The following is a 16,704-nucleotide window of genomic DNA, read 5'->3' as shown; positions in this document are numbered from 1 at the left end:
TTCTTCAGATTCAGCAACACTGAACTTTCACACACTTCTCTGCGAATATACATACAAAGCAAATATAACGATCAATGTAACTTTATAGATTTGAATAATGAATACAAGTATTCACTTATAATATAACAAGATTTCCCATTCAGAAAAGGTTCTACACATGTTCAGCTACCAACCTTTGACATTGAGAGCTGACAGAAGCTTTGTGTGTGATGAAAAAACAATAAGAAATAACTTCTCAAACTGCTGATTATGCAACATTGTAGGGCAGCTGAGCATGCCTCCATATAAATGAGCCTAAAATACTAGTTAGGTATATTTAACTATGGCCCCAAGTGCTCCAGAAGGTCTCTCAGGGTACAAGGTAGGTAGGCATGAAGACACAGAGGCAGCGAGGTGGTGTGAAACTTCCCCTAGATGTCCAAACATCTGAGTCACTGACTGTCTTCAAATGACTGTCTGAATGTCTTCCTGAAATACCTAAATCAGAGCTTATTTGTGTCCTGTGTGTGCTGTATTTTCTCCCAATAGAGATATGGACTCATGGTATCCTTAGTTTATGACCTAGTGAACCAGTGTTGATGTATTCTGATAAAGGCTTCAAAGCCAAATGCTGTAAGTCTGCAACCAGGGTGTCTAATATTAACTATTTACACTATTACTATTGCCACTGCCATATCCAAAACTTTTCTAGTTAGTCCTAAGTTGTTGTGGTTCCTCATCACATTGTGACATGTTATTCAGACGATTCTAAATGTGCATAGTGCATCATTTGTCCCTTTGTTACTTGGAAGGTCTCAGCAGACACATATACAAACACAAAAAGATCCATGTGATTATCATCACTGCTGTAGATTACAAAGGGTGAAACAGACCACCTGTGATACCTTAATGTCACTCTGATCGATAGGGTAGACCTTTCTATGAAAGATACTCACTCTAGTTGTGACAGGTCCTCCACTTCATCCACTTCCACAGCTTGGCTGCTTCCCGGCTTGAATACCTAAGGTTAGAGATTCCTGTAAGCTGCACACTCCTCGTTACCCCATAATAGCATAAACAGCAAACTCAAGGGATGTAAGCAAATATAAATACATATATCAGATACAGATAACATGCGCTGGGTGGATACAAATATAGATATATATAGAATATAGAGAAACTTCAAGAAATAAAACATAAACTGTTGAAAAATAATTGCACATAACATCACAGACAAATGTATTAGATTTATATTATTGGGAAAATCCAAATATAATTTATCATTAAGATTTAGATTTCACTGTCAAACAAAACAAAATACACTTTTATACCTGAGTGCTGTTGAGCCTGCTCTCCAACATATTCTGAGCTGGGTCGTCTGATTCCCATGGCCCTCTGCCATCATGTATAGGTATTGTTTGTGCTTGCTGGTCATCCTGATAGACTGTCCACTTAGTGAGCTTCTCTCTGGTTTGATGTGGTGGCAGGTTTTCACTGCGCAGCCAGTCCTGAGGATCACTACACATTTGGTGATGCTGAGCCCAGTGGAGTTCTATCGCAGATGGGAGAAGACCATCGCCCATCAGCTCAGCCACTTCTCTATCTTCCTCCTCTTCATAAAATGCTGTCCCCAAACTATCTACCCATGGTTCAGCCTTAGCAGATGGAACTGCCTGGCCCTGATTCTTCTCCCTCTGCTCACCTTCCAAGCTTTGCACTACTCTTCTGCCTCCTGCCAGAAGAGGTCTTGACAAGGCTAGTTTAGTAAGATTCATCTGTGAGCCAACGAGTTTTCCTTTTGCTGATTGCAAGATGCTATCTTTATTGTCTAGTGCTGTTGTTGTACTATCAATTTTTGCATCTTTTCTATTTTCAGACAGTTGTTCTTCAGGCTTTCTCTCAGGCTGACTTGTAGCATTGCGCCTTTTAGCAGATCTGAGTAGGTTAAGGTCTGGCTTCACTGGAAGCACGAGGCGAGCACCAGGTTTTGGAGGTTTACGCTCTGGAGCAAGGCCATTGCTTGTGCTAGCGCTTGTGCTAGCAGTAGGAGCAGTGTCTTCACTTTTGCCAATTTTGTTCATTCTGGGAAACACAATTGCAAATTTGGCATCTCCTAAGTTGGCCTTTTCTTCTGGATCTTGCACCGATGAGCAAGGTTCATCACATAATTCTCCTTGATCTTCAGAAAATTTTTCCTCTGTGTCTGTTGTCAATTCAGTCTTTAAGTTTTCTTGGACTGGCGCCCTTTTAGCATTCTTTATGGAACTGCCAGCCATTTTCAACGCCATCTTCTGGCGGAGGAGGGTCTTTTTGGACTTTGTGGGACTATTCTTTTTCTTCAGAACCAAGGTAGGCAGCCACCTTGAAAATCCAATTGCTTCCGTGACGGAAGTGAATTTTCGCCGAACACTGCCCCTTCGGATCTTCTTTTGTATCCAGCCAGAGACACGATGTAAGGTAGTCACTCCTTTCTTCGGTGCTATCAAATGATCTGTTGACTTTGAGGACACTGCATCTCCATTCTCACTTGTTTCCATTTCTGTTTTTTCATTGATTTTTTTCTTCTTTGCTTGGTATCTTAGAGAGGCAATTCTTGCCATTCCTATACCCAATCTTATATTTTCTGTCTTTGGTTTGTGTGTTGTTTCTACTTTTATTTCTTCCTCTGATTGGTCTAACTTGCTTGAATTTTTATTTTTATCATCTTTGCCCTTCCCTTTCATTGTAAACAGCATCAGGGGCTGTTTGTTAACTAAACCTTTTGAAACTTTTGGTTGACTCACTGTTTCCTCATCTTTCTGAATTTCTTCTGTCTTGTTGACCTTTGATTTACTTGCCAGTTGTAGGATCTGGGACTTCCCTTTCAATACATCAGTCTTACGAAGGGCCATTCTGTTTATCTCAGTTTTTTCTGAAGCTGGGGTCTTTTCACTCTCTTTCTCCACTTTAATAGGGTCTTTTTTATGTAGTAACTTAGATTTTAGAATGACCTTCTGGCCTTGGAGGTGTGAAGCCAGTTTGAGAGCTTGTGGCTTCTTGGATGGAAGAGCAGGTTCTTCCTGCTTGTCATCAGCTTTATCACTGAGCTGCTCTTCAGATTCTTCTTCCTCCTCAGAGCTGGTGGATTCCTCTTCAGACTCCACTGTCATTTCGTCTTTCAATGCTTCATTTGCTTCCTCCTCTCCTTCCTCCATTTCGAACTTTGATTCATCGATGTCTTCCCCTAGTTTGATGTCTGTGTCTGATGGATCTTCCTCACTGCTCATTTTATTTTCTTCTGTCTCAGCAGTTTCCTCCACACATTCTGACTCTTCCTCTTCTTCACTTATTTTCTCAGAATGTTCAGATTTCTCTTTTTCACTCTCAGATTCATCTTCTTCGGAGTCCAGTATCCTGCAACCTCGCCTTTTTGTACGGATTTCATGTGTTTTGCTGGCTGTTTTGACTGCTGAGGGCTTTGGCAAAGGACTGGATTCTTTACCTTTGCCTAATTTGCCTGTGGCTCCATTACTTATAGCCTTAGCAGTTAAGGATTTGCCATTTTTTTGCCTCCCCTTTCTCCTCATTTTTGGTGATTCAGGTTCTTCATCTTGTGACCTCCCAGCTTGGTCTGTCTTTCTGTTTTTTTCCTCATCATTTTTGGGCTTCCGTTTACTGAAAATATTCCTTTTCTTGCTTTGTACTTCACTACTTTTGCCTTTGCCATGGCTTTTTGCTGTGCCATTCTCTTTATTATTAGGAGAAATATCTGCGCTTTTCTTTCTCCCTTTTCTTGTTTCAATTCGTTCTTCCTTTTCCTTCTTGCTTTCCTCAACTTTCTGTTTCCTCCCTTTTGCCTTGTTTGCTGATTTGGCAGGAGACATGATGCAGAATTACATTTGCGTGGTTGATGTCTTCTCAGTTTTCCAGATGTTAGGATGTTTCACTTATAACCTACAGATTAATGGCACATGTTATTATAATCACTGACAAATAAATTAAAATCATACAGGCTTCAAGTTGTGTACAATTGTCTTAACAATAATATACTTTAGTATAATAATAATTATAATTTCCTTTTTTGGGTTGCAGTAGTACAGTAAATTGAAACAGTAAAGAGACCCATACTAGCAGGGGACAAGATCATATATCATGTCTGTCAGCTAAAGTGAACAGTGCACCTGAATTAATGGATATCATTAGGACTGGGTTACATTTATTTATCATGCATGATCTTGCATGTGATATGATTTGGGTGAAATGCTAGCTCCATTTATGAGAAAATTATGCTTAATCTTTTATATGACCTAACTTTGGGCTTCATTCTGATCAGAGTTCATGAAGAATTCTGAATTACTGAGATTACATCCTTAATGCTTATCCTTATATAACACAATATACCAAAATACAAAGTCCTTCTGTTATACATGTACTGTATATCATTTAAAATTAATCTATAATGTCCATTATCCATTATGACTTATTCATAATCATTAATCAGATCCAGTTTACTACATAAAATAAAACATAATTCAGACCACTACAGTACATCAATGCAGTACGATATTACTTACTTGTCTCGTTTGATGCACAGGAGGCTTGTTGAGGGATTGTAAGCATCTTTATCTTTCTTGTGTGCTGGTATCACAGATAATAACCACCATAAATGTGCTTTGAAACACCAACAACCCCGTAGTGCCTCCAAAACAGTCTAGAGTCTAAACACTAGGGTCTTGTGAATAATTCATGTTTGCATGGTAACCCACACACTTATACACCCCATTCATATTGACAGCTGGTGAACAGACTCTGGAAAGGTGAGAGGCAGTGCTGAGGGAGTGAAAAAGGTGGTGACATATGAGAGACAGAGACAGAAAGGAAGACATGCCAGAAAATTCCAATAGTGCACTTGAGTAGGTCTAAAGAAACTTCTGATAAATTTAACTTCTCTATAATTACGTAGAAAATGAGTAATAAAACCATCATTAAGCATAATCTTCTAAATTGTGAAAGTGATATTTCCATTAATTTAGTAATCAATTGGCTTGATGAGACTTAAGTGATTTGCAGTGAGGTTGCTGTGAATAGATACGTAACAGATGATTGCAGTGATTGCAATTGATGATCTCAGAGATTACAATTGATAGAAACTATGCTTAAGTCTTATTCGTTATGTGGTGCATAACTTCACATGGATAATATAAAAATTTCTCCAGAAAATTTCTCCAGAAATCTACAATGACCCTGATGCATTTTCTAAAGGTCTTTCCAAAAGATTTTGTAGTACTCTACAGTAGTTTCACTATGCAGTATCAAAAATAATACAAACTGTGGAGTATTTCAGAAGAAGCATCCACTACGGCTCAAGAGTCAGCAGAGCAAAATCACACAAATTCCTTTGTACCATCATCCAGCAGGACCAACACATCACCAAGAAGACCCTGCAATGCCAGCATTTTCTGAGACAGCTAATGAAATTTAAGGTGTCACAGAGCTACAATAGAATCAAGAATCACATCCCTCATTTCTGTCTTTCTCATCTCTGCAGCTTCACACTCCAAATACAAGCTAAAGCCCATCATGTGTAGTGCAGAAAAAAAACAATCTCAGTTCCCCACCTCACTGACTGGCACTCAACCAGGAGAAAAATCATGACAGATTTCCATGCCATGTCCCAGCCACTTTATTTTTTAGTGTTTCCACAACAGAAACTTGGAATGTAGAGCCCTGAAATCCTGTACCAGTCAACCGGTGCACAATTTCTTCCCCCAGGCTACAATTCTTTTTATTAAAAACCTCTCTCCCCATGCAGCACAAGCCAGTTTAGTACACATATACAATTCAACTGTAACTGCATGAACACTTGCAGTACCTGTAGAGCAATTACTCAAATTATTATAATATTATATTTCTGTCATACATTCTGCTGTATTAGCAGTATCCACATATCACATTAAACCGTACTGTCTTCCTCTATAGATATACTGAATTATATTGTAGAAGGTAGTATTGTACTGTGTCACATTGCATTGTCCCTTATTGTATAGATTAGGATTGTATAGAATGTTGTTTTGTAGTGCATTGTATTCTATTCTATAGTATTGTATTGCATTGCATTATGCTGAACTGTATTGTTTTCTATTGTGTTGTATTCTATTACATTGTATTGCGTTGGGGCACGGTGGCTTAGTGGTTAGCACGTTCGCCTCACACCTCCAGGGTCGGGGTTTGATTCCCGCCTCCACCTTGTGTGTGTGGAGTTTGCATGTTCTCCCCGTGCCTCGGGGGTTTCCTCCGGGTACTCCGGTTTCCTCCCCCGGTCCAAAGACATGCATGGTAGGTTGATTGGCATCTCTGGAAAATTGTCCGTAGTGTGTGATTGCGTGAGTGAATGAGAGTGTGTGTGTGCCCTGCGATGGGTTGGCACTCCGTCCAGGGTGTATCCTGCCTTGATGCCCGATGACGCTCCCCGTGACCCGAGGTAGTTCGGATAAGCGGTAGAAAATGAGTGAGATGAGAGAGTGAGTGTATTGCGTTGTATTGAACTGTGTTGTACTTGTATTGTATTGTATTATATTATTATAATAGTATACAATAGTATACTATTGTATTGTATTATACCGTATTGTTTTGTATTGTATTACACTACAATACTCTTTGTATTGTAGTGTATTCTAGTGTTTCGCATTGTATTACACAGTATTGTATTGAATTCTATCATATTATACTTATTGACTTGTATTACACTGTATTGTTTTTTATTGTATTGTAGTGCATTGTATTGCATTTTATATTGTATTACACCGAATTGTTTGTACTCTTTGCAATACTCTGTGAATAAAACATTCTGATTTAAATAGTATAACATAAAGGAAAAATTAAAACAGTTGGAAATAGCAATATTGCTATGTTGAATTCATTTTTAATAAAGAAAAATGACTGCCTTTTTTCTGTTTGTATACTTTTAGACTGAATCTTTGATATCATAAACAGGAAACAACCTTTGATCTGGTCTGTCTCAGTAATTCAGTAAACATTGGCTAGTTGTTACTGTTTCATAAAATATTTCTAATTTCTAATGAATTTTCACAGAACGTTCATGCAAAATGAAACTTAGCCTTCCTTGCTGCATTCTGGTGCATTCGTTTTCTTCACATCATTAGTTGTTCTGTGTCCATGTAATGTGTTACGTCTAGTCATGCGAAGGAGTCATGTGAAGAGATGTCAGCAAAGTGATTGACCTATTACAGAACAAAGCAGCACTAAATAATAGATGACCAAACTCTTGTTCTTGGCTATTCATGTATATCAACTGACCCAACATATGTGGATTACTTAAAGAAACATAAAGACTTTTCTTTACATAGAATTCTCTATAATTTTATAGTCACATAGTAGAATTAATTTTACCATTAAAGATAAGAAAAGCACCATCCTCACAGTCTCCTAGGATGCTTAACATTTCTTGTCAAATACTGTAAGAATGCATAGTATATAAAATATTAATATCTTTACACCTAATGGATTTATCAGGCTTTTTTCATGTTGCACATTCTCTTTTATATATTAAAATGTATGACTGCTTGCTCTCAGATAGTAATGTGACTAAATGAGTGCTTTCTTGGAGTTATATTCACATTTAGAGTATAAACATGTTAAGCCTATAGATAAAATGCATAGTATTAAAACTAATATTTACTAGATTGACCAGGTAAAATAAAATCCTGTCATGCACTGTTAGAAATTTGTGGGCAATTACTGTAAGTGAAATTTAGTCCACTACTCTTGTAACCTTTGACAGAATGTCAATTAATCCATTTTATGGCTGGGTTTTAGCTACTTGTGATAATTTTGGGATGTGGTAGCCTACTGGTTAATGTGTTGGACTACTGATCGGAATCCCTGGTCCACCAAGTTGTCACTGCTGGGCCTCTGAACAAGGCCCTTAACCCTCAATTGCTCAGTTGTATAAATTGAAATAAAATTGTAAGTCACTCTGGATAAGTGTGTCTGCTAAATGACAGAAATTTATATAGCATTGTCAGTAACATTGTTGTCTGGAAATTACAACAAAAGTATGTAACTATATTTTTCTAATCATGCCCCGGATAAGCGGTAGAAGATGGATGGATGGATGGATGGATGGATGTTTATAATTTCTTGGTTCGAAGCGGTAACCTGACAAGGAAAAACATTTTGTTCATGCCTTTGCCAGATTATTTCTTTTTTTAATGTAACCGTTCTATCAAAAGTAACATGTACAGTACAACTCTGAGACTTTTATTTTGACAACGGATGTAATATTCCTGTCCAGTGATAAATATACCTGTGTGAATATCAGTTAGAACCTAACGACCTAAAGTCAACTTTACTCTCATAGTCACTTACTTAACTAGTGACCAGCTAGTTAGCAGTTAGCTTGAACCTGTAGCTGTATAGCAGTGAGCAATTAGCTGGCTGCTAGTTAGCAGTTAGCTTGAACCTGTAGCTGTATAGCAGTGAGCAATTAGCTGGCTGCTAGTTAGCAGTTAGCTTAGTTTTCACGTTTGCTTCACATAATGATGTTACTCGGTTAGCTGTAGTTTAATAAAAACATCATATGTCTTTTATGTGACAGGACCAGGAGAGCAGTGATGATATTCACAGAGTGTTATCAGGACACTTGCTCGGCTGTGGCGCTTGCAGCGAGGAGAGGAGACTGCAGGCTGTTACAGAGACTTCTGAAGAACGGCCAGTCGGTGGATGTGAAAGATAACCGCGGCTGGTGCGCTTTACATGAAGCTGCTGCTGGAGGACATGCGCAGTGTGTGCGCCTGCTGCTCAGTGCTTCAGGTCAGTTACACACAAAACCTGTCAGGCTTATTCTTATGATAATGTTACCCAAACACCAAGACTGTTTCTTAATCTCTTTATTTTATTCAGTGTCTGTGGTGGTATGGTGTATTGTGAGCCATCTTAGCATTTGACAGAAAGGTTTCAAGCACAAAAAGAACTTTTGAATTAAAATAATTATCCAAACACTTATCCACATCTTTATCCTGTGACAGATTTACTTTTTTTTTTACATCATGGCACAGCCCTGTTTAATTCCCCTCTCGGATTTGATCAGAAGTTGTTGATTATTTATCTCCAGCTGCAAGACGAATCGTTTTCACAGGTTGTAGTTTCCATAGTGTCTCTTTCATGCATGGCGTTTATTTCAAATACACTACATGGCTAAAAGTGCACTGGAGTGTGTACTATTACACCCCAGTAGGACCCAGGTACATCCATCTACTGTCCAGTGTAGCCTGAACTGGTCTTCATGGACAAATTGTGGCCAAAAACCCATACTTCCGACATGAAAACAAGGCTTTGAGACTCAACTATACTAAAATATTTGGTGTAACAGGAGGCACATTGTTCACCAAAGGGCTGGAGAGCAATACAGTAATGAGTAACTGCAGGCAACAGTGAAGAAGCATGATAAAGGATAATTGCAAGTTTGGGGCCGCAATTAATTAAGTCAGAATGAATTGTGTCCTCAATAAAAATAACATATACAGGCAGATACTTATCCGCCATGCAGTACTATCAGGAAAGTATCTGGTTGGCCCCAAATTTATTCTGCAGCAGGACAATGATCCCAAACATACAGCCAATGTCATTAAGAACTACCCTCAGCATAGAGAAGAATAAGGAGTGCTGGAAGTGATAGTTTGGCCCCAGTGAGCCCTGATCTTAACATCATTGAGTCTGTCTGAGATTACATGAAGTGACAGAAGGATTTGAGGCAGCCTGCATCCACAGAAGATCTGTGGTTAGTTCTCCAAGATGTTTGGAACATCACACCTTCCAAGTTCCATCAAAAACCGTGTGCAAGTGTACTTAGAAGAATTGATGCTCTTTGTCACATCATATATTGATTTGATTTTAATCTCTCTTCTGTTCATTTACTTCCATTTTTGCAAATGTATAAAAATGCTGTTTATTTGTATCAAGCACAGTACTCTCTCTCTTTCTGTTTCTCTCTTTTTGTCTCTAATTGTCTGTCTGTCTGTCTGTCAGGAACTTTGCTTGGACATTCTCTGCCGCAGCACTCACATGTTTGTAATAGACTTATCAACTTGCCTAATTATTTCCTCTGCGTTGCGTTTCGTTCCGTTTCGTTTTCGAGTCCTCATCTGATCAGTGTTTGTGTTTATTTATATATATATATATATATATATATATATATATATATATATATATATATATATATAAAATTATTATTATTATTAGAATATAGAATATTTTGCAGACCCCCTTGTCCAGAAGCCAAGCAGTGGCAGCTTGGTGGTCCTGGGATTTTAATCTCACAACCTACCGATCAGTAGTTCAACATCTTAACCACTGAGCTGAAAAAATCCTATATAAAAGATGTTCTCTACCTCTGCAGTTATTGCCAGCAAGGTTACTTTACATTGTTTTATTCTGTTAATGACGCATCACCAGGATCTTACTTTGTTTCCCCCTTAAAATTGCCACCTATTTTGTACATTGTTTCATACCTTTACAATAAAAAGAATTAAATGTTGCCCTGCAAGGTTTCTCCTAGAAGATTATTAATGATCATTACCACAGCAGGTGATTTAACAGCTGCAGAAAAAAAATCAATGGGGACATGCTTTATTAAATCTTAAATTACGGCCCCGAGAATGAATTGTGCTTAGAAAAGTTTATCATATGATTGATATTTGTATAATGCATGCATGCAGGTGTGATCACATTATTGCCTTGTGAATTTATTCAGCACTATTATTGTTGCATACGCGTGTACTGTATAAAGTCAGCGTTTTTAGTCAGCCTGTGAAATTTCTCTGTTTTCTTTGTAGCGGATGAGTGAAGACACATAGCAATGCCATTTTCCAAGCCTCCATTCTGTGTTTTAAAAATATATATATATATTGAGATTCCTATTAAATGAATAATTTACAGCGTGGTCTGAAAGTTTCAGTAATAAAATCAAATTGATGGATAATATTGTTCAAAATATATAATAATCATAATTTATTTAATGCACATGTTGAACCTGTTCAAATGGACAATTGTTTATAAAAAGTCTCCACTCAGTATTTCAAACTGTTCATGTTTCAAAATGAAGGCATAAAATCGGTGAAATATTTTTTCCAATTTGATCTGAATTAAATTCTAATCATCACCTTGTTAAACAAAGCAATTGTACAGTTTTCACAGCAGTCTGTGAAGGTTTGGGGTGATAAAGGAAATGGTGAGAATATTAGGCAGATAAAATGAAGTGAATCATCAACATCGCTACATCCATAAGGTTAATAAACCGCTACGTATCTGTAATGTGTGCATGATTCTGTGCATTTTAGTTCCATATTCTTCCTCAGAACTAATCTTTTATATCCTTTCTCCTTCTCTATAACCTTTGTGGATAGCTTCAGATAACTGTGAAGATTATGTGAACTCACTGACTCACAACTCTGAAACATCTCTGTATTTCGCGGCGATGAACGGCCATCTCCGTGCAGCACGGCACCTCATAAGGGCTGGGGCAGATCTCAATAAGATGTCCAATGATCTCTCCAGCCCACTCTTTGCAGGTAAGTCTAAACAAGTTCACACGTGCATATGCTTGATTCATTTTTACCTCATAAATTGTCCTGCTGTATTTCTTCTTTGTTGTATTGAAAGCTGTCGATAGCGGCCATAAAAAAGTCGTGGAGCTTTTGGTTAGAGAAGGAGCAGAGGTTAACGGGAGATACTTCATCTCAAGCTGGTCCTGTCTTCATCAGGCTGTTTATAAGGTACTGTTAATGCCAGAGATATACTTTAACTGTGTAGCATTTAATACATCTGGAGAATTGGTTACAGGACCAGGGTTGGGATCTTGTGCTCCTGAAACCTATCTACTAGTTTGGAAACAAGGAATGAACTTCCCTGACCTGAGATCTTAACAGATTTCATGATAACTATAACAGCAAACGTAGTTACTGGAAAACTGTGTAGTAAAGCTGGCTTCTGTTTAGCTTTCCACTTTTGTCATTGCTATTGTCTTTTTTAATCTTCTCATTGTTTAAGGAATAAAACATGACAGGGTGTGTTTTTTTTTTTCAGCTTGTTTTTAAAATGATCAGCTTGGGTTGAAGCGTTTAACAAACCAAAGGTTTCCCCCAGTAACAGAGCATTTCCAAAGGTTTCAGTTCACAACAGTGATTTGCCAGCTATTATTTTGAATATAATTGACAATATATTAATGTATCACATTTTATTAATTAAGTAATAATTTAAAATGTATGGTTTTTTTTTTATTTCTTTTAAGTATAATTTCAATGAAATAATTATTTTAAGAGCAAAATGTGATCATTTTTAGAATGGATGCACAGTTTCATAGTTACATTTAATGTTGCACATCCTCAACATGCAGAAGTTCCTGTTATCAATTACGTAAAAAACACTAGATTAAAATTTATTCCCTGACTTTTTTCCCTCTAAGTGTCTAAGCCAAAAAGAGCAGCTTGTGATGTTACAGAGAAAGCACACCACCCTCCAGAGCTTTATGTATTAGAGTTACATCTAAAATCTGTTACTCTAACAAAGTGTCAACGCCGGAGGTTCTTAAAATATCTTAAATAAACGGCAGAAAATCTCATCGTCAACAGTTCCACATGCTTCTTTATCTGTTTATTTTGAGAGTCGGCCATACGGGTCCCTGGTTAAAAGAGTTATTAGAAACCTTTCTCGCAGAATGATCATCTCAGCTGTTATAGAATATCAGCAGCTTGTGACCGCTGTGCTGTGGTGTATACACTGTACAGTATGTGTCTAATAGTCTGATGGCTTTCATTAAAATCTAGTTTTTGTGGTGCATCTGAGGTTTTGTGAGCAAGAGGCTGGGAATCTTTAAAAGCCAACCGGGACAAGACATTATGTTGAGCATTCAACCAATCAAGCTTAGTGTTGTTTTGGGTGTGGCTTTAGACCGTAATTTGAAAACAATGCTTAGTGCCACCTCTAGGCTATTAAGTTATTATATTCTTTAGTGAAGCCTCAGTCCTAGATGTCACATGCCATGTCAAAGTCATGCTTTTTTTCTCTTCCAGGGCCACGCAGAGATTGTAAGATTTCTGGTAAACGTGTGTTCTCTCGAGGTTGTGGATGACTATGGGATCACGCCGTTGTTCGTTGCTGCACAGTACGGACATCAGCACTGTCTGGAAATCCTTGCCAATGCTGGTGAGGTTGTTTTTCAGCGATTCCCTCAGCTGCATATGATTATTTTACTATTTACTGGGTTGTGTTTTTTGTTACTCTTTATATACTTCATTACCATAATCACACTGCATGACACTAGGGTTTATTCTTATATTGAGTTGCTGTATCGATCAGCAGCGAAAGGCAGAGCAAGTGGGAATAAACAGAGAGGGCTGCAAAATTATAATTGCAGATGTAGCAGCATGCAAGCGTGACTGAGTCTTATCTGTAAATACTCCAGGTGCGAACGTGAATTGCCAGGCAAGAGACATGGCCACCCCACTGCTCATTGCATCACAGGAAGGCCATTTGTCATGCGTGGAGCTGCTGCTGACCCACAACGCGGACCCAAACCTTTACTGTAATGAAGAGCAGTGGCAGCTTCCCATCCATGCTGCAGCCCAGTTCAGTCGTATCAGGTAAATACAAATTTGTTTAATTTATTGAAATTATGTTTAATTCTTACATGCACAATGTATCTCAAATACATCAGAACATGGAAGACAAAGTTGTCATAAACATGAAACAAATGGTGTGTCTGCACTATGGGGAAAAAATCACTGCTAAAACAGGCACATACATTGTGTATCGATAGATGAAATGAAATGTGTGAAAATGATCAACGAATGCTATCCTGTGGGAACCATTCTGCATCCGTACACAAGCTCTAAAGTCTAAATGAAGATCGATTAATTATAACCAGACAGATCATATTCACATGATATTCAGAAAATGGGATTCTGTGTACTGTAGTTCATGCCTGGTTTACTGAATTTTAAATAGATCTACTAACCCCCAGTAGTTCATCTGCAACCAGGGGGTTCTAGTAGCAAACACATCACTTAATTCAATTCAAGAAAAACTTGAATTGAATTGAACTTCATTATTAAAATGAATAATTATGATTGGATGACGTTATATAAAAATATAATAATATAAAAAACATACTGCATGCAAAATCCTGTGATTTGTGATGAAGCAACTGATTCCTGTACAGGACAACATGAAATGAGCAGCTCAGGAAGTAAGTTGTCATTTGTTATGAGTTGATATATATATTATATGCAATAAATGAATCACATTTTCAACTGGCTTTACAAAAAATGTCCTACTAACCCATACTCTTATTACTTGTGACCTTCTGCAGTATTCTAGAGAAACTGATCCCAGTAACGAACCGGGAGTGTGACCGGGGCTGGGGGCTGGTCAGTCCGGTTTATTTGGCAGTGGTTAGTGGTCAAGCGGAAAGCCTCCTGCCTCTGCTCAGAGAGGGTTATAGTCCAGATGCTCAGAGCTGCAAGGAGTTTGGATATAGCTGCCCGCTGGACATGGTTCTTGGGAGTAACTTTTGGAGGTACGCATTAAAACACTTTTACTAATCTTTACACAGTGTCGTACAGGCCCTATATTACATCTCCCTATCTTCTCAGTGCAGGCAGTGATTTACACCAGAGTCGAGAGATCACAAAGATGCTGCTGGTTGCTGGAGCTCGCGTTAGTCTGGATACATACATAATGACACTGCATGGTGACGTACCCGAACATCTGTCGCTCATCCTGGAATATTCTGGGCTGCCTAAGGGCAAACAGCTGGAGGCGCTAGTTCAGGCAACCCTCAGTAAAGTGGCCCATGCTTCATTTTGGCTTCCACTGTTGCTTAAAGCAGGACTAGACCCTCTACTTCTCCTTGAGCAGAAAATGTAAGAAACAAAGAGATAGTACTGTTTTTTTCCATGTTCTATTTAATCATCAGTGATCCTGATAACACTATTCATATAAGGTGAAGATATTTGTGATGGGGAAATGAGTGACTTGCAAATTTGCCCTCCACCTCCACAATCTATGTTATTTCCCATGTGATGTTTTAATCATATGCAGGCTAGAAGAGGCTGAATCCACAGTACTTAATTTCTTGCTGGATTTTATTAATTGGAAGACTCTGCCCTCAACCTTGCTTCACATCCTTTCTCAGCGCAGAGCACAGAACACTTGGACGCCCCATAAGCGTTTTGGTAAAGATCATTTAAAGGCACATCCATCCAAAGTACACTGTCCGAGTTACTATTTCTGCTTCTCATTTATCCAGTGAAATTTCTCCATATATTACCATTTTGTACACTGAATGTTGTAACTCTTTCCTTTCATTGTGTTCCAGAGAGTGTTCCTGATCTGACTCATTTGTGTCGACTCGCTGTAAGAGCTACAGTGGGCAGTCATGCTTTGTCTAAATCCTCCTTTGTTCGGCAGCTGCCTGTTCCCACACTCTTACAAGACTACCTCCAGTTCAGTGACATCTCCAGTGCTTACAGCTTCACAGCCTCGAGCTGACCGAGAATCGGTTAATTAAGCGAACTCTCACGTTTCCCTCGCAGTGTATTTTGTATATATGTTAATAAAACCGTTCAACTACCGAAATTGGACTTGATTCATGTGTTGCTTTCCATTTAAGTCTTCATTTTCCTCTTCCACAGCAGGGTTTCAGACAAAGCTAGAGTTGAAATTCACCTCTGCTCCATGTCTTTGGTCTTCCTCGTTATCTCCTTTCTCCTTCTCAGCTTCTCCCCTCGCTATCTGCCTCCAAGGTCACACAGGCACAAGACACGCACTCTCTTCCAATGCTAATTATGGACTCCGGCACATCTGTTCGGGTTGGAGGCATATCTTTTCTTTGTCATCATTTTTTTTTATTATACACTATCTTCTTACATTTTATGGAAGAGCGCTGCATGCTGATAAAAGCTAGCAGTGTATTTCTTTTTACACTACAGTGTAGATGTGTGGAACATCTTTAATATTTCTTTGTTCATGTAGTGGTGCACAGGATCTAAAGTATTTATACTTCATCTTGTAGCATTTGCCATTAGCACTGACACACATCTTAACACGTTTCCTTGTACTGGGAAATGACCTAAAATGACCCTTTTATTGAGACTCGGTTGTAACGGATGTCTAAGGGAAAGTCAATTCCATCAGCAAACAATTTATTATCTGACTAGTTACTTCTTTCATCTTGAAATGCTTTATCCTGGAGAGGTTTGTGATGGATCCTGGGCATAATGCAGAAATACAGCATGTTACTGGATCACAGGACACCCTGCACACACACATACACACTCTCACACACTCCTACAATGCAAATTCAATATCACAACTCTAAAAATAGCTCTTGTGATGAAACAAATATGTGAGAATGTCTTTCCAAAGCTGTTCTTTTGTAGTTTAATCCAACTCTTCATCCATGGAACTGTATAGTAAATCATAAAGCTGGGCTTTCTTAAAGGTTTTGTGGTACCCATGAGCCTTAAGATGGAGAGGTAGCAGCCTTGTTGCAACACAATTCTCAACACAATTCTCTTCCCTGAAAAATTTGTCCCATTTCTTAAAGGACAGATTTTACAGATTAAACACTGACTGAAATATTCATGAATGCTACAAAATATGATTTGCATTAAAACATGATATAACTATTCTTAGACTCCCTTTTTCATTTTATATAGGACTATTTTT

The 16,704-nt window shown here is 38.3% G+C and overlaps 1 protein-coding gene across 1 annotated transcript; it reads left to right on the top strand.

Annotated features, from left to right (window-relative positions):
• The first annotated feature begins 8,279 nt into the window (after positions 1-8,279).
• On the top strand, positions 8,280-15,612 carry asb3 (ankyrin repeat and SOCS box containing 3). The gene is made up of 9 exons (XM_060896361.1): positions 8,280-8,790; positions 11,382-11,546; positions 11,638-11,750; positions 13,047-13,179; positions 13,439-13,616; positions 14,345-14,551; positions 14,628-14,897; positions 15,076-15,209; positions 15,353-15,612. The coding sequence occupies exons 1-9, from the start codon at positions 8,592-8,594 to the stop codon at positions 15,523-15,525; spliced, it is 1,572 nt and encodes a 523-aa protein (XP_060752344.1). The 5' UTR covers positions 8,280-8,591; the 3' UTR covers positions 15,526-15,612.
• The last annotated feature ends 1,092 nt before the right edge of the window (positions 15,613-16,704 follow it).

This window comes from Tachysurus vachellii, chromosome 2, assembly GCF_030014155.1.
Source record: "Tachysurus vachellii isolate PV-2020 chromosome 2, HZAU_Pvac_v1, whole genome shotgun sequence".
Lineage (NCBI taxonomy): Eukaryota > Metazoa > Chordata > Actinopteri > Siluriformes > Bagridae > Tachysurus > Tachysurus vachellii.
This window is presented reverse-complemented; position numbering and strand designations above follow the sequence as displayed.